This window comes from Macrosteles quadrilineatus, unplaced genomic scaffold (assembly GCF_028750875.1).
Source record: "Macrosteles quadrilineatus isolate MER2022 unplaced genomic scaffold, UCM_ALF_1.0 Scaffold_2__2_contigs__length_208266976, whole genome shotgun sequence".
Classification (NCBI taxonomy): domain Eukaryota; kingdom Metazoa; phylum Arthropoda; class Insecta; order Hemiptera; family Cicadellidae; genus Macrosteles; species Macrosteles quadrilineatus.
In genome coordinates, this window is record NW_026542595.1 from 29,907,614 (window position 1) to 29,933,668 (window position 26,055).

General features: G+C 37.7%; 1 protein-coding gene across 1 annotated transcript; it reads left to right on the forward strand.

Annotated features, from left to right (window-relative positions):
- Positions 1 to 997: 997 nt before the first annotated feature.
- LOC128986162 (protein MAK16 homolog) lies at positions 998 to 25,590 on the forward strand. Its single transcript, XM_054406342.1, has 9 exons — positions 998 to 1,154; positions 10,929 to 10,975; positions 14,191 to 14,334; positions 16,162 to 16,344; positions 16,818 to 16,947; positions 18,042 to 18,155; positions 20,682 to 20,762; positions 21,288 to 21,353; positions 25,422 to 25,590. Exons 1-9 carry the CDS (start codon positions 1,140 to 1,142, stop codon positions 25,557 to 25,559), a joined length of 918 nt encoding a protein of 305 aa, XP_054262317.1. The 5' UTR covers positions 998 to 1,139; the 3' UTR covers positions 25,560 to 25,590.
- Positions 25,591 to 26,055: the final 465 nt, after the last annotated feature.

The window sequence follows — 26,055 nt, forward strand, 5'->3', positions numbered from 1 at the left end:
GTTATAATTGTGAAGTTAGCGTACTTTGTATGCCTCGTAACTTTTTTATTTTTCGAGAACTAACGTAAATATTGGAGAAATGTCGAGAACTAACGATTGGCATATAGATATAAGCATATATAGTCATAAAACGGTGCCCGCTGGAAATTTTATAATTGTGAAGTTAGCGTACGCACTTTGTATGCCTCGTAACTTGTTTATTTTTTGAGAACCAACGTAAATATTAGAGAAATATCGAGAACTAACGAAGAACTAACGATTGGATTGGTATATAGATATAAGCATATATAATAGTCATAAAACGGTGCCCGCTGGAAATGTTATAATTGTGAAGTTAGCGTACTTTGTATGCCTCATAACTTTTTTTTATTTTTTGAGAACTAACGTAAATATTGGAGAAATATCGAGAACTAACTGAGAACTAACGATTGGTATATAGATATAATTGCGTTTATACTCAGAAAACTGTGCCCGCTGGAAATTCTATAATTGTGAAGTTAGCGTACCCACTTTGTATGCCTCGTAACTTTTTTATTTTTTAGAACTAACGAAAATATTGGAGAACTATTGAGGACTAACGAAGAACTAACGATTTATCTATAGATGTAAACATTTCTCATCAGAAAATGGCGCCCGCTAAAAAACCGGAAGTGTGAAAGCTCAGTGGTGTGAAGTTAGCGTACCCACTTATTATCGGCTATAACTTTTTTATTTTTTGAGAACTAACGATAAAAATTGGGAACTATCGAGAACTAACGATGAACTAACGTTTGGTATACTCAAAAGTGGATACGCTAATATGGGTACGCCAACTTCACGAACCTCAGCTAATAAGAAGCCCACAGCTGTCATCGTAGGCTCATCTATACCTCCCCTGAGTAAATATCCTTAGCAAAAAAAGCGACTGCGTTTTCCTTTCTCTCGCGCTCGTGAACCGTGTCGTGATTCATGTTTTTTTTGGCGTTTTGTTTGTGTGTGTCTCGTGTGTGTAATAAATGTGCTGTCTGTATGCTGCCTCTGAGGTTATGTTCTATTGTTCTGAGTCCAGGTCCAGCCAGGCCTATAACAAACAATCTGCCTGAGCCTTCATACATTTTGGGAGGATAACGTTATAAGTAGCCTATCAGTTGATAAATAGAATGCAGCAGGACGATGTGAGTAAAGTGTCATAATTTTACCTAGGCCTACCTTAGGTTAGGTCTATGTATAAAATAATTGTAAGTTACATAGGCAGCTCATAACTTAAGTGTAAAGAGATTAAATACATTCTGTATATTTTTTGCCTAGGCCAAGACCTATAACGTTTAGTAATAAAAAATCCCATTTTCTATTGATACTCAGTAAATACTGTTTAAAGTAGCAAACAATTATAAAAAGCAGCCATTCTCAGAGGTTTGTATTTGGGGTCTCTCACAGCTCAGCTAGGCCTATGCTACAGGCAAGTGCCCTGCTCAGAACAAAAGTCGGGTGTAAGTTATACAGTTTCTTAACTGGGCTACGCTAATATCGATTGAAACTATCGATTTGATTAGTAAACCTTCATGCGATTTTTTCACCATCAGCAAGTTTGATTGGTTAGGTTAGGTAATGATAATTTAATTTTATAATACAATAGATAGCCTATATTTTTAAATATCGATTACCTATTAATCATATTTTAAATTCGATAGTTTCAATCGATATTAGCGTAGCCCAGTTAAGAAACTACCCCAAAAGTCGCACACAAAACTTGACCAAAGGCTTAACTTATTTCACACTTGGTGATTTTACTCGCTATGACTAGAGTTAGCGGCTAAGTTACTAATCACTTTGTGAGAACAGAAAGTAAAAATTCACTCGTACAGAAAGTCGGACATGTTCACTTTTTTTGGCGAGTAGCCAACGTCGAGTCACGTGATTCACTTGCCCAGAGTCGGTAGCGCTTAAGTATGTCACCATGTCTGGACACTGAACAGTCTAAGTTAGTAGGCCTAGTCATCGCTATCGCGACTAAAGGCAGTGGCCTTGTCAGACGCCTCGTGTTAGCCTATATTTTTTTATTTTATTTTTATTTTTATTTATTCCAACGGCAAGATTACCAATTTACAATGTGGATTCAAGTTAAGCCTATGTGGTAACAACATGCATTTTAACAGAAAACTTAACTAACTTAAATCTATGGCAGGAGCAGAGCCACATTGGTAACAGGAAATATGAGTTTTATCATAGATAAAACATACTCCCTTAGTAGATTTGTCATCCTGATGGAACAGCTGAAGCCAATTTTATTGTTAGTTATGTACATCCAACTGCTGAGGTCGTGTTTTGTTTACAATTTGTTTCTTCTTATTTCAGTAATTTAAAACCTCATTTAACCAAATAAAACAATATAATCATAAACAATAACTGGTCTCCTAGTTATATACGGTAACCAAAAATAGTAAAGCACAAATCATGAAAATAACCCTAAAATAAAACATACAAAATTTCGTCAACCTCAGCGATCAGTGTTGGACTACATAAACTAGACACGAAAAACAAGCTTCAAAATTCACAATGCAACGAGGGTCTACCTGTGTTGCTTACTTAGTCTAGGCCTATGGTTATATTTTATATTATTAGGCTAGGTAGGCTTATATTAGATCAATATATAAGTTGGGCCTAACTAACAGGATTCTGAATGAATTTTGTTTACTTGGCTATAAGAGTGTTTTAGCCATAAAATAGACATCATAAATGCCATTTTGGAAATATCTGCTGTTCAAATCGGTACTTCAGTATTAAACGGAGGCCATCATTACGAAACGCGTCGCGGCACTTATAAGTAGAGGGTTAAATTGTTATAGATGTTGTAGTAGAACTATTCTAGTATTGTTGTGAGTCGAGCGTTATCAGATGAGTCATGTGTCTACTCGCAGAATCCCCTCCAAGTAGGCCAATGTCAGGGTCGTTGACCGGAGCGCGCGCCATTACCTGTCATCGCCTGTCACTGTGTCTGAAACGGAGGCCACATTTTGTCAGCGCGCTGCGGCGGTTATGTTAGGTTGGGTTATCATAATACGATAATCATAACCGAAGCGAGGAAAGTCCTACACACATAATATTTACGATAACCCAACCTAACATAACCGCTGCAGCGCGCTGACAAAATGTGGCCTACCGACATTGCTGCGTTCTGGGTTGCACAACGTCAGAACCAGGCGTCGGATTAATTCTAAACTTCACCTGTTAATCTATTAAAGTGTGTTCTTTCCAAGTATGTAGTTATTTTTGGTATCCGGTACGAAATATTTCTGTAGGTTAGGTGGCCTCCGTTTAATACTGAAGTACCTTCAAATCAATGTAGTACCTACTAAGTTATAATAATAATTCATTGTTAAAAATCTTTGTAGCCTACAAATAATTCTTCATTTCTACTGGATCGATTTAAGTTATTCGACGTGTTTTTAATTTGTAAAATTAACTTAGCTCTAGGCCTACATTTCTTTAATAACATATATTTGTACTTTAATGTTCCCAACTTCAAAGGAGAATACCCAAAAGCAACATTTTAAAATTGTTACCTCCTTAAAAAATTTAAATTGGTGACTTTTCAATATTTTCAAAATGTTTTAGGGTGATTATCAAATTGAGGGACAATTTAGGTCCCAGGCCAAAAAAATGTGAAAAAGTTAATAAAAAAATACAATTTTATTATGTTGTTGTTTATTTATCCCTATTTTATCCCTTGTAATCCTTATTTTTTACTTATTTAGTGAATAAATTAGTTTTAAATCTGTTAAAAGCTGATTTTTGTCAGTTTCGTTACTGTCCCCAGAGGCTAGTTTGAATATCATTAAACTCTAAAGTAATGTAGAATCAAAAAGAAATCTGTAAACTAAATATAAAACGTAATAACTAATGTCTGTATATTCTTATACCACACCTATATTTTCCATAATATTGTTATTTAAAGAGAAAATAATAAAAAACTGCGTGTCCCCGGCTTTTGCCATCGTCTGCAGAGATATTTTAAATTCGCGCTACAAACTACGTGATTCGCCGATATCCCGCCCAATCATACTACAGTGGCAAAAGGAACTAATGAAGTTTGCGGTGAAAGTGTTTCGTGTGGGTATTTTCTTTATATTTCGAATGAAATAAATAAATTCAGGACTACTGAAGGTAAGTACCTTTATTACACATCAGTTTCGTTACTCATGTTTATATAAAACTAATATGTTAATTGTTCTAATTAAGGTTTAGTAGTAGACAGTAGGTCAGTACAAACATAACCTATACGTCTCTTCGCTCACCCTGGCGATGTTCAGCACCATCTGGCGCGAAAATGTCAAGATCGTCAGTTACGTTACAGTCATTTTCGTTCCGCTACGAAACTGACGTCAGATTTCGTTACGTAATGAAACTGACGAAATCGTAATGAAACTGACGAAACCGTGACGTATCTGACGATTTTTGTATTCTGTATAAACATAACTGATTTTTTTTATAATACTACCTGTTCTTCTAATGGTTTGTTATTATGCGGGACAATAATAAGCAATTTAGAAAAAAGTGTAACATAATGTTTTTGCCGCACCTCTCGTTTTTTCTTGTTTTCTTGCATCCTCGATGTTTTTCTTGTTCCTGTTGATCTTATCTTAACCACACTAAGATTTAATATCATTTTTATATTTTCGGGTATCATTCTAATGCAGGATTTTTTTTTCTTTACAGTTGCTAGATTGAAAAAATGGCGAAAAAAACAAAGAAAAAGACAGTTGAATCAAAAAAACTGGAAAGGCAAAATAAACTCGCCGCAAATCGTCAAAAAAAATATAGAGACAAAATGTCAGAAGAACAGAAAGCTGAATACAGAAAAAAGGCAAGGGAAAGATATCAAAAAAGGAAAGCAGAGAACAAAGTAAAATTTATAAAGGAACTTAGCGCTAAAGAGCAAAAAGAAAGAAGAAAAAGGTGGAAAGAAGACTCAAAGAGGTATCGCGACAAGAAGAAAATGCAAGAGAAGGCCTTGGAAAACACCCCCCCTGAATCTGGAGAGGAAGAAGACATTGTACAAGTGCCCCAACAAGTTTCAAGACAAAATTTGAGTGGAAGAAAGAAAGTAAGACGGGATCGAGCAAAGGCATATAGAGAGCTTAGAAAAAAGGATGAAAAAATATTAAGTTTGGAAAGAAAACTGGAAAAATGTAAAAAACGGTTGCAAAGATTGAAAAAAAAACAAGTAAAAGTGACAATCAAACACTAGCCTCACCCTCACCTTCAAAGAAAGTGAAAGAAGTGATAGGTAAAGATCGTGTATCTCCCAATGTACGCAGACAATTATTCATTGGGTTTGCGTTGCAAAAACAATTAAAAACACAACTTCAAAGTGTAAGTCCTAAAACTAAAGAAATCCAAATAGTACGAAAAGTGGTTGGAACTAAAATCTTAAGGAAATACAGACTTCAAAATCAGTTGAAACAAATTCTTCCGTACAAATGCAATAAGCATGAGACTGACAAAGTGAATGCTGAATACTCAAGAAAAGTTTACCGGACAATTAAAGTTAAGGACTCCAAAACACTTCAAAAGTTCTTTGAAGATGACACCGTCTCAAAAATGTGCCCAGGAAAGAAAGACGTGGTGAAGAAAGCCAAAGTTAAAAAGCAGCGTCGAATCCTTTTGGACACCATGAAGAACCTGTATCTGAGATTTGTTAAGGAATATGGGCGAAAAATCTCATACTCTACATTTACACGTGTAAGGCCGTTTTGGGTCCAGCCTCCAAATGCAAGAGACCGCGAAACGTGTGCTTGTATTATACACGAAAACATGCAACTCCTGGTAAATGCTCTAAAACGTTCAAATGTTATAAAGTTTGCCAATGCAAATGATCTCGTGAACTGCCCAACTGAAGAAGTGGAGTTTCATGGTGACATAGTTGATGAACTTAAATTCCATCAGTGGAAAACGGAGTTTGAAATTAAAGACATTAAAGGAGTTTGTAGGAAAATCAGAAAGACTGTTAAGTCTGAAGTGTCTGAGCCAATAGCAAAAGTAAAGAAACGTTTCTATAAGTCTCTGGAAGTGTTTAACAAACACGTTGCCAATCTGAAACATCAATCTAAGGCATTTAAACAGCTGAAGAGCAATCTAAAGGACGGTGAACTTATTTTTCACATCGACTTTTCTCAGAACTACGTTGCTAAGTATGCAAATGAAATCCAAGCCACACATTTTGGAGCATCCAAACGCCAGATTTCATTGCATACAGGGCTATTATATTATCATATTGGCGAGACAACAAAGGCTGAAACTTTTTGCACCCTCTCTGATAATTTAGACCATCATGCGCATGGTGTTTGGGCGCATATGGCACCTATTCTCGAAGAAACAAATGAAAGATTCCCGGATACTCATACAGTGCATGTGTTTTCGGATAGTCCGTCATCCCAGTATAGGAACCGGACAAACGTTTACTTAATGAAGACAATCCTACCGAACATTTTCAAAAAAGTCAAACGTGTGACTTGGAACTTCAGTGAACCTGGTCATGGGAAGGGGGCCATGGATGGCGTAGGTGGCCACATAAAAAGAAGCGCAGACTCAGAAGTCAAACACGGCAAAGATATCACGTGTGCTGCTGACATTGTATCAGCATTAAATGATAAGACCAAGACTCGGCTTCTTGAGATTCCTTACACTTCTATTGAATCTGCAAAAAAGGCCCTCCCTAAATCTATCCCAGAAATAAAGGGGATCATGAGTTTGAGGCAAATAACGTTTAGTACTGTTGGAAGTATGTTCGGCCGAAAACTCTCCTGCTTTGATTGTCCAGTCAACAAGGTATGCCCACATTTCGGTGTAATGCAAATAAATATCACCGAGGAAGCTGGAAATAAAAAATCCTCCAAACAAAAGACTCGGAATCAAAGTCACAAGAAAAAGGTACTCAAAGTTAGCGATGTTTTTACATCAAGTGACGAAAGTGACTTTCCACTTGAAGAGGAAGGGCCAGCAAGCACTAATCTGGAAGACTCATCCACTAAATATATTGGTAAGGAGCAAAAAAAATCATTATCAGCTTCATTTCAAAAAATAATAAAATTGCAATAACGTTCATGAAACATTAAAACAGTTTTTGCTAATAAATTAAAAGTTACATTAAATTAAATTACATTTAATTAAATGACTACTTAAAATAAATTTAAATCAATTAATTTAATAAATTTAAATTAATTAAATTAAAGGAAATGTTTTGTTTTCAAACATTCTATTAAATTAAAAAAAAACTTATGTCTTAATTGAAATTATAAGTTTAATGAAAATTGTTTTTATTTCAGATCCAGATCATATTCAAGCCGGGATATTTTTGATTGTAAATTTGAAAAATGAAAAGGATGTACCTTATCGCTATTTGGCTGTGTGCAGTTCAGCCATTGAAGACAATGGTGAAGTGGAGGTGACATTTGCTAAACGCGTTGGAGAGAATAACACTACTTTCAAAGTTGTGAACAGTGACAACTCGTTTGTTCATTTCACCGATATTGTTGAGATCCTTCCTCCTCCTGAAATGATCATGAAGGGGGATAGGTTTTTTTATGAATTCGACTGTGACATTGACGTACACCAATAGTTGTGAAAGTGACGTTCAGCGTTTTTTATTGCCTTACAAAAATAGTAGGGAAGGTCACGTTCAGCCTTTTTACTTACCTTAAATTTAGTATTAATTTCCAGTGTATTTATTTTATTTCTATAATAAGTTGGTAACACGTTCCTACGAAAAATAATCCTACGACTAAGTCAGTCTTGTAGTCAGTTTTGTTTCGACGAAAATCAGCTTATTCCAGCCGTAATGCTCGCCAAGGATGACGTCACGATAGAAGACGGCTATGACGTATAAGTACTTATTGATTTATTTTCCAATGAAAGATTAAAACAAGCAGCTGATCACAAACGGCAAAATTACGTCATTGCCGTCTTCTATCGTGACGTCATGCTGGACGAGCATTACGGCCTTATTCAGTATTTATGTTAGAAATAAGGATTACATGGGGGGTAAAATAAACATAAATAAACAACAAAATAATGTTTTTGTTAATTTGTATTACGTTTTTCACATTTCTTTGGCCTGAAACCTATATGTAGTGTCAGTTTCGTTACGTGATATCACCATTTTCGTCACGCGCGGTCAGTTTCGTAACACATAATCAGTTTCGTAACTCCCAAGAAATGTATTTTTTCATGGATATTTTCGTACTTGATTTGACCAACTAATATTTATTTGTAATAATACAATATAATTACATACTTTAACACAGAAACAAGTGCCTGACAAATTTTTTTCAGGCTGAAACAACAAACTTTGTCTTGCATCCTAAGCATATTTTCAATCAAGGAGAGGTTTTTCACAATTATTTATCTTAAAATATACTTTAATTTTAGTTTCTTCTCAGATTCTTGTTTTTAGACCCTTAATATAATTTATTAAAACTATTAACAAAACTTTTTTTTAAATTAAATATGTTTTTTAAGGAATTTTAAAACGTAACGAAACTGACGTTTTTTTTGTACTCTGCTCACAAAAAAACCTGTAAAAAATAGAAATTATTAGAATTAAGCTCTGTTGAACTAATTACTATGTTTTATATGACATATACTACTTGTATACAAAGAACCATACCAAAGTAAATTTGTTTATGAAAAAAATTTATTTGTTTTGATTTTGTCCCTCAATTTGATAATCACCCAATTTGAATTTGCACCAAGTTACTGATGTAACTGTCACTCATTCACACACAAGCTAGATAGTTGCAATCTGACAGGATGGCTAAACCGAGATACTTATACCCTAAATACTTAAATGAAATTACCATTTTAAAATATTTACCCCCCTCAACAAGAAATTAAACAAGTATTGTGCAGTGACTTAAGGCTGTCCTCACTTGCCATGTACCTTAAAGTTATTTCTAGTTTGTCCTGCATGAAATTGATTTCTCTCAAAATCTGATCTTTTTTTCTTTATCAATCCTACTGACATTTTTCTCAGCACAGTAAACACAGCCAAACTAAAGTACCGTACTTAGCCGCTACCTACAACTCGCCATGTGTGAACTCAGAGTATATTTTGTTGGTGAGCAGTAGCTGTGACTAATAATAGCGACGACTAAGCCACGGCGAGTTAGTCGCCAAGTGTAAACAACGACCCTTAAGGGAGGATTCAAATTGAATCTTTGATCCTAGGTAGAGCGGTAGCCACGGTAAGTTAGGTGTATTATGGCTCTGGGAATTGGGAATTTTTGGCAGGGAATTTCTCTCTAATCCTTGTATTTCCCCTACTTTTGTTGTAAACCTCACAACTTAACTTAACTTACCCTCTACTTTTAGGGCGAGGAATTCAATGAAACCATCGCCGCCTCCCTACAACCTACTTTTTAATAATTTTGTCCCCATTAACCCTAGGACTGCCCTGACCTGATTTATTAAAATTTTTGGACTTAGCTTGATTTCCAAAAGTAGAAACCTAGCATTTTATAACAATTTTTTTACAAACTATCTTAAAATATTGATTCACGTCACGCTATATCAATTGTCAATATTTTTTTTAGTTATTTAGAAACCGCTGTTGAAACGGCGCTTTGGGCAAAATGGCCAGTTGACAAAACAGCTGATTTCAAAAAATCAGTCTGTTCCAGACCCCCGGCGTGTTTGTATGCTTTGTTCAAGCAGGCCTGCAATGTCTTTAAGTTTTACATGTTTTAAATGTATATGTGTCCGTGTCGTGTCGTTTTTGTGTTGCGTGTTAATTTATTGAACAATGACGAAGCCATCTGGTGAATACAAAACTTCACAAGTAGGCTACTCAGCTGATGATGACAATGTGTCGAAACATGTACTGAAGTGAAACTCACGATTCAATGAGCTATTGACTTAAGAAGTAATCTAGTCTTACAATAATATCTACAGCTCAGAGAGGCTTAACAATAGATTTGAATTTGAAACAAACATGTCTTTTCCATCTTATAAAAACAAATTTCAAACTGTTCAAGAAAATTGGTTGGGTTATGTTAGGTTAGTGTCAATTTGTAATGCAGTGTGTAAATTAAATCCTGAAACAAATCTGTAATTTTTAAACCAAAATAGATAGAACTATTTCGTTGAAGCATAGATTCTTAACAAAGGTTCCGCAATTTTTTACGCCAAAAATTGTTTAACCCCCCTAACAGGGTAGAGGGTAGGGGTTGACTTATTTTTTTCAAATAGCAACCCCTAAGGGCTTGTCAAAGGAAACACAATGACACAAACCCGAGGTGAATATCTCATCCCTAGCCAAAATGGCGGGTATTCCAAAATCGGTGCTTTTTCACATAAATCAAATTTTGGAATACCCGCCATTGCTAGGGATGAAATATCTACCTCGGGTTTACGTCATTGTGTTTCTTTTGACAAGCCCTTCAAAATGAGGGGTTGTTATTTAAAAAAAGTATCACCCCCACCCACTACCCCCCTATTAAAGGGGCTAAAAAAATATTGTTAATGTAAAAATTTGCGTAAAACAGAATATTTCTATCTATTTCGGTTTAAAAAATACAGATTTGTTCCTACATTTGTGAAATAGGTGCTTTTTCACATACAGCACACTGTATATCAATTGGTCACAGATTTAACATACCTATTGGCTAGTCTAGGGTTGGTTAAGTCTGCCACTACACCATTATCATAATGGGACATAAAGGTTACATGGTGAAAAATTAAGCTAAGCCACTCGGTGAAGTGAAGAGAAGAACCGAACGAAACGTGTATTCCTTTTTCATTTTTCATAATCCAGTCCAGAAATGAAATAAGTCTAACCAAGAGGTGTTTAAATTAGGTAACTTAATCTTAATTTTAATCAATATTTTATATAAGTACTTAACGTTTTTAAAGTTTTTTAACATATTTTTATAATCTTGTTCTGACATTTTCAGGTTGTGTGGGGTATCATCAACAATTCATTTTGTTCATTTAAAGTCAAGTGAGTATAATATAAAAATAATATTAACGTAGTCTATGCCATTAACAAAAACCAAATACCCTTTTGCAATATTTATATTAAACTGTGTTAACAAAAAGAAAGAAATGGTGAAAGGAAAACGTATCTAAATAGTAAAAGTAACCTTAATACCTTCTCCTTCGGCTTTTACCCACAAAGTGGGATTGACAGTGTCATTTAACATGGTTACTGAACAAAAAACGGTACTTGAGTATTAAACGGAGGCCACCATTACGAAACGCGCCGCGGCACTTATAGAGGGTTAAATTGTTATAGATGTTGTAGTAGAACTATTCTAGTATTGTTGTGAGTCGAGCGTTATCAGATGAGTCATGGTAGAATCCCCTCCAAGTAGGCCAAGGTCAGGGTCGTTGACCGGAGCGCGCGCCATTACCTGTCATCGCCTGTCACTGTGTCTGGTCAGCTATATCAGTTATAAAACTAAACTATCATAACCTAACCTAACCAACCAAACTTGCTGATAGTGAAAACATCGAATGAAGGTTTACTAATAAAATAATCAGTATTATCATAGCTAAGTTAAGAAACTGTAGGTTAGGTGGCCTCCGTTTAATACTCAAGTACCCAAAAACCTTATATTTACAATACTTCCGGCAGGCTGTAGGTTTCTTAAGTCATCCCTTAGATATTCTGAGATTTCATAATAGGCTCGGGTCTTGATGAAAGAGGTAAACACTGACTCAAAAGTTTTAAAATCCAACATTTGGATATGTTGTGACAGCTTATTGAACAAACTTATGGCGGTAACACTGTAACTAGCTTGGGTCCTAGATAATCGCACCCTGGGTACATGAAGCTGACGGTGCTGCCTAGTCATGACGAGTGCTGAAGTTGGTTATATTGGCCCTAACGTGCAACACACAGAGAAGTATGTTGTGGCCAACTACAGTAAGCAAACCAAGTCGTGCAAAGAGGGGTTTGCAATGAGCACGATACTCACTCCCAGTAATAAGCCTTACTGCACGCTTCAGGAGCCTAAGCACTTCTACAACATTTGACGAGTGTCCCCAGAGAGGAAGGCTGTAACTGACATGGCAGTGAAAGAAGGCGTGGTACACCATCACCAAGTATGCCTCTGTTACGCAGAATTTTAGTTTTAGGAGGAGGAAACAGATCCGTGAGAGTCTGTTGGTGGTCTGGTATGTGATGTGTCCAGCTGAACTTCCCATCAGGAACAAATCCAAGCAGTTTTACTGGATCCTGAACACCAGGCTGATCTCTGGAAAGGCTGCAGATGATGTGCTGTGTCTTATCCTCGTTGAGTTGAAAACGGTTAGCCAAAAACCAGGCAGTTTCTTCAAGGCACTGTCTGGAGATTTCCAAAGCTTGATCGATGTTGGTACCCGCTGACAGGAGAGAAGTGTCGTCCGCAAACATGAGTGGTAGTTCCAAGGCCGTCAAGATCATTGATCATGATGAGAAAAAGGGTAGGCCCAAGCACTGAACCCTGCAGAACACCAAAATCGACACAACGACCTGCGAGCGTCGTTTGAGGTAAGTACTCATGATGGCAAGAGCAGCCTCCCTGAGCCCATAGAAGTGGAGTTTCCTTTTCAAGATGGAGTGGGAGACACAATTAAATGCCCTACTGATATCACAGAGGGTCAGCGAGAGAGCTTGACAGTTTTCAAATGCGTTTTCCACGCTCGCCTCAACTTTCGCAAAAGCATCAACGGTTGCCCTGCCCTTACAGAAGCCAAACTGCATGTTCGAGAAGAGGTGAAGTCCTTCAAAAAAATGCTTCAAGCTGGGGTGTTATGGTGGCTTCAACAATCTTTCCAAAGACAGGTGTTATGGAGATGAGCCGATAGCTATCAAGCCTCTGGTGGTCACCCTTCTTGTAGATAGGGGCAGTTTTCAAAGTCGTCAGAAAGTCCTGGAAGACGCCACAACTCAGGCAGTCGTTGACAGCAGCAGCAAGTGGAATGGTGATGGCATAAAATGTTTTTTAAGTATATTGGTGGACATACCAAACACATCAGGGCTCCTAGATGGCTTGAATGACATAACCAACTTTCTGAGGTTGTGAAGAGTTGTAGGTTGGAAAACCGTTAGAGTATCAGGTGGAAGATTTACTCTAGATTCCAGAAGCTGGATGGGGTCCACATCTACATCAGGTAAGGCCTCAACGGTAGTTCTTACAGAGTGAATGAAAAATCCGTTGAAGGTGTCGGGGCTTGCAAAGTCAACAGGCCGTCTAGTGCATGACTTGATTGCTATAGCTGGACGGGGACGTGCTTGGACTGCTCTAGCAGGACGGGTGTTGTTGTGCTTGGATTGCTCTAGCAGGACGGGATCGTGCTATGGATTGCTCTAGCAGGACAGGTGTCGTGCTATGGATTACTCCAGCGGGGCGGGTGTCATGCTCGGATTGCTCTAGTAGGACGGGTGTCATGCTCGGATTGCTCTAGCAGGACATGGGTCGTGTTTGGATTTCTCTAGCAGGACGGGTGTCGTGGTTGGATTGCTCTAGCGGGATGGGTGTCGTGCTCGGATTGCTCTAGCAGGACGGGTGTCGTGCTTGGATTGCTCTAGCGGGACGGGTGTCGTGCTTGGATTGCTCTAGCGGGACGGGTGTCGTGCTATTGATTACTCTTGCAGGACGGGTGTCGTGCTTGGATTGCTCTAGTAGGATGGGTGTCGTGCTCGGATTGCTCTAGCAGGATGGGTGTTATGGTTGGATTGCTCAAGCAGGACAGGTGTCGTGCTCGGATTGCTCTAGCAGGATGGGTGTCATGCTCGTATTGCTCTAGAAGGACGGGGTCATGCTCGGATTGCTCTAGCAGGGCGGGTGTCATGTTTGGATTGCTCTAGCAGAACGGATGTCGTGCTCGGATTGCTCTAGCAGGACAGGATATCTCTAGCAAGTGGAACTCGTAGGTAGGTAGGGGAAGGTAAAACAGGTACAGGGTTGTATGGGGTACGTTACACTATATACGTTTGTACGAGTCCAAATAAAGTTGAAGATCTAAACTTTTTACATTTTACATTTTTACTTTAATTGGTGTACGGTAATCAATTAATATCTAAAAAACTGTTTTCATAAAAATATGTTACTACAGTTCTTAATTTTTTCCCATATGTGACAAAAGATTCATAGATACCTTACATGACATAGAAATTCAGGAAAGGAAACTAAACTTATTAAAAATCTAACTTTTTGTATTTTTTTATAGCACAAAAACTCAGCAGTTTTGCAGAAATGAATACAATCTCACAGGAACATGTAACAGATCTTCCTGTCCACTTGCCAACAGTCAATATGCCACCGTAAGAGAGGAAAAAGGAATAATCTACCTTTACATGAAGACTACAGAAAGGTAATGGTATTCTAATTACACCGTTTAGTATTTCTCATGTATAGAATGAAACAACGTTGAATGGGTAATTAAACTCGAACATGGTACTCTTTGTCCATCTTCTGAACATGACACAAATATGCTGCAGTACAGTACGATAATCTGATTTTCAATCATTTTACCTTCTTTCTTATCTAACCCTATCCGCGGATATTCCAGTGTGATGGAATCATTTCCATGAAGTAAGACTGCACACTATAGCAGGATTGTCAAGACAATTGTCTTAAGATAGACATCCTTTTGCTGCTTTTCTATACTAAAAAATAAATTGACGGAAAATATATATGTATATACAGGGTGAGGCAATGAGAACGCTACAATTTGTTTTACCTGTCACATGTTAATTGTTGCAACAATGAATGTTCAGCTGTGCTTAAAACATCAATTAAACTATGCCATTTTAGTAAATATTATGCCTGAGGCTATTAACACTGAGATTTTGATGTGGAAACCTATTTATAAAATAGTGGTTCATGTGCAAAAACCCAGAGATTGTTTGGACCGTATTCCATCCTTGGTCATAATGGCGCTGTTCCAGATTGGAAAACAATGTTGAACTGGGTAAAATTATTTAGGATAATCGCTTGAAAAAAAAAATAATAATAATCGGTGGGTGCCGCAAAACTCTTTGTACACCAGCAAATGTTAAAAGAATATGAGTCCAAGTAACTCAAAGTCCGAAGAGATTTGCCAGGAAGCTTTTGTTGTTGAAAGCTTTACGTTGGCTAATTTTTTTGGGAGGGGTGGGTTGTTCTAATAAGCTACTTGACGTTCTAGGTTTTTCAAAGTCACCCCACAGATTTGCTTGAACCGAAGCTAAGGATAGTCCAAAAACTAAAGTGAATCCTGAAGAAGTGCTGGAGGAGTATTTGATGGAGTTTCAAGTGGCTAAAAAGGAATGTCAAGTAGTACAATGAAGTCACTTGTAGGATTTTGTTCTCAAGAAATGGAAAAATGACTTTATTAAGTTAAAATGGCAAAAGATAAGCTGTGTTTTGGTGTGCTATTTATATCCATAGGGTGAATATTATTGAGTTTGTACTGTTTATAAATTGGGGCGCTTTCATTGCCCCTCCCTGTATATAACAAATGAATAACAACTTTATCTATATAGGCCTATATAAAGCTCAAATACCACTGACTCACTCACTCATCACGAAATCTCAGAAACCATAAGACCTAGGAACCTGAAACTTGGCAGGCATCTTCCTTTTGGGCAATAGACGCTCACTAAGAAAGGATTTTACCCTCCGACCTCTGGGCTCCGCCCCAGTGGCTCTGGAGTTTCCCATGTTAACCTTATGAGTACTCATATTTAAATGGAATTAATAAATCTTAACAGCTGTTTCAATTAAACAAGTTGGTTCTGTTCTATGATGTTCAATAGCATTAAAGTTACAAGGATTACCATCAGAGTGCAGCACTATTATTTCTTTTACATTTATGACAACAGCTAATTTGCAACCAAAAGGTGAGTGAGCGTAGCGAACGAACTTCAACCTGGAGGCGAGTTAGCATAGCGAACGAGCTAACCTGAAGGCAAGTGAGCGCAGCGAACAAGCTCTAATCCAAAAGTGAGTGAGCGTAGCGAACGAACTTCAACCAGGACGTGATTGAGCCATGCGAACGAGCTCACTTATGAAGTTAAACGGGGCAAAGCCCGCGGGTACAGCTAGTATATATATATATCGGAATATATATATATAACAAAGCGGCACTTTTTGATGGAAACCATGAGCAATATTGTTAAATTAATGGATTTTTTCTACAACAATCATGGTTTTTCAGGTCTGCTTTTCCTAGAAAAACATGGGAACGAGTTAAATTATCAAGAAACTTTGAAAAGGCCATATATCAAATAAACGAAAATCTACTTTTTTGGCCTCAATTTATCAAATCTAAATGCAAGCAAAGGTTTGTCAAAATAACCCAGTACCTGATTCGGATGAGGAAGTTGAGGCTAAGGAGACAGTAAGTATACTGTTGACATTTTCATTTCATGAATATTAAATAATAGTGTTATTTTGTTATAATAATATGAGATGATATTTTTCAGAAACTCTATTATTAAATGAATCTGTTACATTTTTGTATTCAGCAAATCAACCCCTAAATATTTAGTCTTATAGGCATATTGGGTATCAATTTAAAGCTCTTATCCTCAAGATGTGCCTTTGCGGGTTTGGATGATATCCCGTTAAAGCCCTACATCCCATAGGCTTTTAAAATTTCAGAGTTTGTGCTGATCAAGTCGGTTGATCCACTGCTGTAGCCCAGTGTACTCATTTTAGTATTAAGACCAGGGCTGAGAACAATGCTATACCTCCCCTCGAAATTGACTTGTAACAATGTTCATGGTGGAACACCACACATAAGTTTTTGTTTTTCAAATGAGCTGTTTAAAACGATTACATCATTTATATTGGATAATATTATTATTTCAGGAAGAAGCTTGTTCCATTGCCCCGGAAGGTAGAGAGAAGGATAAAGAGGAGGGAAGAAAAAGCACTTATTGCTGCTCAGCTGGACAATGCAATAGAGAAGCAGTTGATGGAAAGATTGAAGAAAGGAGTGGTAGGCCTAAGATTGCATCACTTAGTTTGTTTTATAATCTTAAGACTTGTTCTGTAGAAAATACAATTTGCTACAACAATAATTTGCAGTGAATGTTAAGTTTGATAATAATAATAATACAAGTTCACTAGCCAATAACTATTAATCAAATTGCCGAACACGGAACATGAGCAAAATCTCAAAATTTATTTCTTTAGATAACATTACCGGTGTACATAAACTTCCAATAGACTTCTGTGATTTTCAAAATTAATTTTTAAAATAAACAAAGTGAGTTTTTATGATAATACTAGCTGTAACCCGCGGGCTTTGCCCCGTTTAACTTCTTAATTTTCAAGATTATCTCGTTCGCATGGCTCAATCACGTCCTGGTTGAAGTTTGTTCGCTACGCTCACTCACCTTTAGGTTGGAGCTCGTTCGCTACGCTCACTCACCTTTAGGTTGGAGCTCGTTCGCTGCGCTCACTTGCCTTCAGGTTAGCTCGTTCGCTACGCTAACTCGCCTCCAGGTTGAAGTTTGTTCGCTACGCTCACTCACCTTTTGGTTGCAAATTAGCTGTTGTCATAAATGTAAAAGAAATAATAGTGCTGCACCCTGTTGGTAATCCTTGTAACTTTAATGCTATTGAACATCATAGAACAGAACCAACTTGTTTAATTGAAACAGCTGTTAAGATTCAATAATTCCATTTCTCATAAGGTTAACATGGGAAACTCCAGAGCCACTGGGGCGGAGCCCGAAAGGATTTTTGAAATTAGAATATGCCTATATGTTAATCGGGAATGTGAGCTATCATCATGCCAAATTTCAGCCCAATCCGACCAGTATTTTTCGAGTTTACTTTTCCCATACACACATACAGCAACCACCTCTTTTTTATAATAGTATAGATAGATTGAGAATATGTAGCAATAATGTTTTTAACTCAGCTGAACAATTAATTACTCTACTCAGACAAATAAGCATGTAATGTTCTAATCATAAGCCAGATCTCAAAAGTGTTTATTAAAATGTTATCGGAAACATCTATAATCTTACTCTTGAACTTTGTATTGTGAACTTGTTTGTTTGAAACTGAACTTTCACATTGCAGTATGGAGACATATACAACTTCCCACAGAATGTATTTGAGAAGGCACTGGACAAAGAAGAAGTGGAGGGAGAGGACGAGAGTGAGCAGGAAGAAGAGGAAGAGGACGAAGAAGCTGTAAGTATTCCAATATCTGTTATCATATGGTACATAAATTGATTAATTATGTTCTTTTTATCTATATTAAGTTGATGTGTTTGTGGCATGAGTTTCCTTTTGCAAATCCATGTTTTGTTTTGGCCTGAGAATTTTGGTGACTAAGTGAAGCTTTAACATTGAAAGAATAATAAATGTCCATGCCACAGAAAACTTGCAGAATAAGCTAAATTACAATTGCCTTGTTGGATTTTTCACTAACATATTTCCTCAAACTTGTAAGATTTATTCCCTATTCAAATCAAATTAGTACATTAACAGAGAAGTAAGGTACAGAGGAACCAACCCATGGAAAGTCCAACACCGCCCCCCTCCCCTCATTTACACTCACTCAGGGTGGAAGAAGACCCTGTGCCCTATGTGTGGTAGTAATTTCCATACAGCTGTCAACGCTCGGGCTCTTCCTTGCTCGTCAGAAGTATATTTCCTGCACAACATACTAGAGCTGAAAGCGCACAGTCGACCATAAGCAAGTTTCATATGTAAAAAAGTGCGCACCGATTTCGTACATTTTGGTGCGTGCGCACTTGACAAATCAGTCTGCGTCCAGCCAGTCAGAAGAAACCTCTCGCTGCCCGTTTTTCACAATTTCAACTTAACATGTGCGCTGCGATTGAAAATGCCGCCAGTTGTGAGTTGTAACGGTTGGTGCGGTCAGTGATACGGTTTTTGTTGGCAAAAAGCTTAAAACCGATAGACATTTATCGCCAAGTGTGTGAAGTTTAAGCAAACAACGTAATGAATGAAAGTTCTGTGGAAAATGGTGAATTCAGTTTAAAAATGGCTGAACCGACGCTCATGAGTCAAGACGAAAAGAAGGGCGGACGCCCGAGCATTCATTGTGACTGATGGAACTGGTCGCTGATGTTGATAAATGGTTCGCGAAAACAGCCGGAGCTGAGGAAAACTTGAGGAAATCAAATCCAATGTTTTCCTCAAGTTTCACAGACTTTGTTGTTTGAAATTGTCACATAACAAAGCGAAAGCTCTGTTATCGCGAATCAGTGGTTTTCGCGCACCTTTTCATCAACATTAGCGACCAGTTACATCAGTCACAATGCTCGGGCGTCTGCCCTTTGCTCAGTTCGGCCATTTTTAAACTGAATGCACCATTTTCCACAGAACTTTCATTCATTACATTGTTTCTTTAAACTTCACACACTTGGCGATAAATGTCTATTGGTTTTAAGCTTTTTGCATAAAACCCTATCAATGACCGCACCTCACAACCGATTTTCAATCGCAGGGCACATCTTAAGTTTAAATTGTGAAAAAAACGGTTAGTGCAAGGATGATCCCGTTGACACGGCTGGACGCCGACTGAGTTGCCGAGTGCAGACGCACCAAAATCTACGTGATTGGGGTGCGCCTAACGGCATCAGAAAGAAACGTTCCTTACTTTCTGGATAGCCCTTGTTAGCTGGTTAGCTCCAAAAAGTGACCTAAGTATGTGGTCTCCAATGGACTTAAATTAATTTTATAAAATATTCACTGGTAAAAAAAAAAAAACTCATTCTCATTCTCATGATGAATTTTAATGGATGGTGTTTTTATGTCTGAGACATAAAAATAAGTAAAGCGGTCCTAAGTCTAGTCTTATGGTAATAATCTAGACGATGGTAATACATTTTTCCCTATATGAGAAATTTGCTAAAAATGAAAAATTATTTCGATTTATTCATAAAAAGCAATCATAATATTCAGGGGTGGGAATGTATTGGATTTTTCACTTGTCATATTTTTACCTTTTGTAATAAAAATTTTTAAATTATTTAAAAAAATTATTGTTTTTAATTAAGTATTTAAAAAATTAAATTATAAATTATTTTTTAAATAATTTTTATGTCACACCTTCACATTCCAGGACGTAGGCTGTACCAAGGATCCGTGTTATACATTACTTCAGGCTTGGCCTAAATAGGTTGCAGCATTTTATATGGATAAAATAAATTGGTGATTGACGGAATTTGAACCTGGGACCTTGGAGACCTAAGTCCTCTGCTTTACCATACCACTAAACCAGCTTGCTCCCGATTAAATGTGTCATAGAGTTTAAACTTATTTGATACTGAACCAACAATTATTTTCATGGAAATGCAACAAAAGATAAGTCAACAGGAGCAATTAAAAGAAGTATATTAATTAATTATGATACAACAAAAATATATACACCATTAGTAAGTGGTACAGTAATTTAATAAATAGAAGATATTTTTATCTTGATTCTGCCCGGTGATCGTGTTCCTCTATGCGTGGATGACGAATTATATCACCTTCTTCAGCTCCTTGTCTCGGATTTCAAGCTTTAATGACCTCCTACTGAGTTCATTAAAACTTTCTCTTACAGTAATAAAAAGTTTGCATGGTGTGATTGTGATCATAGCTATACTTTGGAAGCCAAATATGATAATTTTGCAAGATGTGTATCATGAATAATTGTATCTATGACTGTATTCACAGGGATAAAAAAAAAAACACTTGTTTCAGGAGCTGGATCCTGATATAGAGAAAGAGCTGCAGAAACAGCCTGAGTTTGTGGAAGGTGATAGTGGAGATGAAGACGATGAGGTTAGCATTGTAAAAGTGTTGTGCGTTATCATCTTTCACATTGAAATTAAAGAACAAAATTAGGTATTCTTGGTAAAGGGCTCTAGATCAGAATAGGATTGTAAACAGGCCTACCCATACAGTATCTAGCCTTCTCAACATGTAACATATAAATAAACACACACAACATTGACACATTTCATATTCACTGGCCACTCAGTCTCTCACAGAAAAGGAAAGATTATAATGATTTTTGTGCGACATTGTAATAACTATTGTTATCTCATGCAATGTTTCAAATTGATTTAAAACTCATTAACTTATATCCCCTGAAATAAAACCGTTGATATTCATGTCTATAAGCAAAACTTCAGTTACAAAAAATGTTGATGAATGTGAGTTTATGAAATTAATTAATTTGAATTTAAATTAAAATTAGGTGAAATTAAAAAAAATAGTTAAATTAAATTAACATTATTTTAAATTAAAAATTATTAATTCTAGTTTATAAAATTAGTTAGAAAATGAAAAATTTTCTCGTTTTAGATGTCAGACAGTGGGGATGTGGAATCATTGGATGACTTTGACGAATCAGACATTGAGGATATTGAGGTAATACTTTTACAATAATGAATAATAGTGGTTTATAGTTTTGTAAAGTTACAATGTTGTACAACTTGTAAAGTGCCTATTTTGAGTGTGGTAAAACTAACCTATTAATGGTCTGGCCTAACCATGGGTATAGCCTACCTATCTAAGGTTAAAGGTTAGAAAGCTAACCTTAGTTATAACATCATTGTTTATGATAAGCATGCTACACTGTTATGTTTTGTAATAAACAAGTGTTGAAGTATAGAATGAGAGTTATTAATTCTGTATTAGCGTGTTTAAACCTTATACACTTTTATAGCTTTTTTATAGTGTTTTGTTGCTTATTAACTCACCAATGTGTTTCGCAAGCTAGGGCTTAACCCGGCATAATACTTGGACGACACTTCATACACTTGATATACCCGCATGTTGCAGCCTTAGGCTGATAATCCATCCCAAAGACGCGAGGAAATCTGGTGTGAATAATATTAACTGACAACTTGAACTTAAAATTATTGTCATGTAAACCAAACGTGACATAACCTTAAGTCAACAAGCCAGAGCTCTGACAATTTGTCAGCTGCAGACGACACCCAAGGACGTCAGCGGCAATAGATAAATAAGATGTCTCCCCAGGTGTAGCACCGATATTGGGGGTGTGTGATGGAAAACCTAGCCTGCAGTGAAGACCAGGTGAGGTCAGATTAACCTGAGCTATCGATGAGCTGTGGGGCGGAAAGAACCTCACTCTATAGCCGAGGCCAATAGGTGAGCATGAACCCTATACTACAGTGGCAGACGGAGAATATACTACAGAATATACTCTTTAAAACAGTGGCAGAAGCTCGAAGTACTGCGACTTCTCAGGGACTGAGTGATGAACCAGATTCCCGATGACTGTGTGTGACGATACATGTAGCTCACATCACGGAAGGCAACTAGAGTCAATGGACAGCCATCACCTGACCTGATCACTGCGGTGGCATGTGTCTGTGTGATGAACCAGACACCCAGGACAACGACGGAGACCGATGGGGCAGATGACTCCCGGCAGTAGTCTCAATTGGGGGCACGATGGACACCCAGCAAGCAGTGAACACCAGGTGAGGTTGGAGCCTCAGCCTGTAGCTGCTACGATAGGTGGGTGATCCGAACCCTGACTACAGTGGCAGGTAGAGTTCCCTAGAGTACCGCGACGACATAGGGATCTGTGTGTTGAACCAGATTCCCCTTGGACTACATGTGGACATTTAAGACGAGTTCGGGAATTACAACTAACGATAATGGAAGGTTATCACGTGGCTCACTATGGTGGAAGTGGCAGTGACAGGGTTCCATGCGATTCCCTATGATAGCACCAACATGTGTCCATGCAACAAGCAGGATACCCGTACGACATCATCAACAAGAGTCCGTGCGATTTGCCGGATTCCTAGACGACATCACTGGCAGGTATCTGTGTGCACAACCAGATGCCCAGACGACAGTGGCGACCCATAGGAAGTATAACTCGAGCCTGCAGTAGCAGCTATGGCGGTTATGACAGGCCCAGCCTGCAACGACGGCCAGGTGAGGCCGGATGAGCCAAGCCTATTCTAACGAGAGGTTGGGCGGAATGAGCCTCAGCATGCAGCTATGACATCAGGAGGGCGATCGTGAACCCCAGGCTACAGTGACAGATGGAGTTAACCCACATGTGTTGAACCATAGACAATAGAGTAAATATAGACTGTCAAAGAAAGGTTTTGCGATCTGCCGCTAGAGCGTTATCGCCGTTCGATATCGGTTATCGGTATTCTATTCGGTTTCATCGTCAACTACTCGCCAGCTGTTACCAGCACTACCACTCTTACAAACGAAATTATTACTATATCACTATTATCTTCTTCTGCAATCGCGTCAAAATCATGAACATCCTCTGCGGCTGTGTAGACATCATCATTGAATGCCGTGGTCGTGAAACGTCATCGTCGTCGACGATTGCGGCAAAATCGTGAACATCTTCAGCGGCCATGTAGACATTATCGTTTTGCGTGATCGTAGAAAAGACGTGATCGTTTCTCCCGCGGTCACGAAAATGTCGTCTAGCACGGTCGTGGTTTAACACGTAGAGTGCGGCCGTTCCCGATCGGGTACGGCGCTTGGCCCCCGTACGGTGCGTCCGTACCCCATCGGGAACGCTCGGTAATGCCTTTTGTATATCTTCGTTTTTGCTCTAGCGTCGGCCGAAAGCGGACCTATACGACGTTAGCGTGTAGTATGTGACTTGCAGTTTGTTGTGGTGTAGGTTGGTAGTAAATTTCCCCTTAAAATCCCCGTCTGGCAATCTCAAAAGTCTTCTTTTTGTCCCGTCTTTTTCCCTCGATTTGGCAATACAATTCCAATGGGACCGGCTACGTTCCAAGCAATGCTGCTATCTGTGGGTGTTTAGCGAACTACATCGACTCTCGTTGTAAAGCAGGACATCCCCTCACGTTGTTTGCTATTCATCAGACCAAAATTGGAAAGCCAATCACACGCGGCAATCGGGTTTACTCGACGCTGAGGGCTGCGCCGCACTGGGGATACGCCCGCTATTTGACGTGCCGCAGCGAACGTGTTAAGAACATCTCCCGCGGTCGTGTCATCATCGTCTTGTGCCGTCACGGAAACGTGATCGTTTAGCGCGATCGCGGTAAAATCATTAAATTTCCCGACTTTGATATCAAATAAAGACTAAATCCCAACTTTTCAAGACCATTTTGAAATTCAATACTAAAACCTGACTTTCCCGTTTTCCCAGACTACTAGACACCCTGGTTAGTTAGATTTTACCTTGCAAATATAAAACAAAACCTTCCAATAAACCACTTCCTAAAATTATGGATTAATAAAGTAAAACTTTGAATCATTGTAATGAAACTACAACGATATGTTTGTTGTATGTATGTTGATATGTTGTTGTATAACAAATATATGTTTTAAAAAACCATAAATTATGGCATTTAAATTAATTTACAACATAATATTAAATAAGTCAGTAAACTCCAATTCCGGGGAATTCCTCCAAAGTTGGCAACACTACTCCCAACTACCAAGTTGTTATGGAAACGGTCGCTAGTGCTAGATGCTGCAGCGGTGTGCGCCGTAACTACACATTACCCCTAGCGGTCGGTGCCGGAATATACGCTAACCGCAGCACAGCTGACAGTCTATATTTATTTCTTTTTGTCTATGGTTGAACCCAACCGCCAGAGTGGGTCCATGGAAGGCCACCACGTTGATCACTGAGATAGGAGGGGCAGTGGCTGGTCCTTGAGGATCGATCCGGACCACCTCGACATCTGTGTGATAAACCAGATGCTCTAGATCGCCAACGTGGTATACCTCAGCCAAGGCAACAGACGGTTGAGTGTGAAAGGTAAAATCTAGAAGCGAACCCTGGAAGGCCAACCCAGATCTCTGAACTGAGGCCTATCCAGGAACTTAGTGCTGTATTGTGCGTGGTACTTGAACCTTCCATATCAAACTGGTGTTTTATATTACAGTATAGAAAAATACATCACAAACTAATCGTCGTTCTAACTCAAGCCTAAAAAATATTTTGGTGGTTTCAGAATCCTTGTTTTCTATAAAAAATGTAATTAGCTTCTTAGTCTTGTATTGTGTATATCCTATAATAATGATAACTAGGAGAAACCCGTCAAAATACTGATACAGACACATAATCTTGAGGTTTCACTCGATTCATCAAACTCCATCAAGCACAGCATTATATATCAAATTTTCTGTTTACAAAACCTGTGATCAAACATGAATGTACTAGTTCAGAGTTTCTGGATTGAATTACCATATCTTCTTGGATATTTTCATTTGACATCTTTGATCTCTTGATAATTGAATGAGATTTATTCTGGTTTTGATATTTCAATACTTTTACTTTACTTTTCTACTTACTAATTAAACAGATATTCTAAATTGAACTATATTTTCAGTATGACATTCCAAATTGTTTACTTAGTGACTCATAAACACATTTTAAATGATACTTGCGTGGATATATTTATAATTTAAGTGTAAGTAATAACTATTATGTTTTAACATTTTCAGGAGGTGTCCGAGCTAAAAGAACCATCCAAAGCGGCAAATATCAAAACTGCTAAGTCCAAGAGGCCACACTTGGAGGTTGAATATGAAAGTGAGACATCTACCAGACCGAAAACCAAGCGGAAAGATGTTTCATTCTAGAATCAAATAAACTTACTATTTTTATTGAAAAGATTGCTTTATTATATGACCCTAGTAGACTTTTTAGTCATTTGTGATGTTTAGGGTGGAGGAATTAAGTTATCTTGATTTTGATTCTAAAACAATTTCCACCTGAATCTAAAAAAAATCATTAGTGAATAGTGTTTGAACTAGGACAAAGATTTATCTTAATACAAATTACATTGGAAACGCATAGATATTTTTTATGCAAATCAGCATAGCCTACAATTTTTGTTAGCCTGGTTGAATTTTAAAAATAACCCCACCGCAGAAAACCTGCAGACTAAGCGAATTTCCATTTACCAGTATTGGATTTTAAATTAAATATATTTAAATAACATTAGGTTTAAGTACCTAGGTTTCTGCTACTTGGAGGTAAATAAATTGTGTTTTTTGTAGTAAAATATGAATAGCTTAGTATCAAAAAAAATTTGACAAGTTTGATAAAAATTTTAATATTTATGAACAAGCAAAC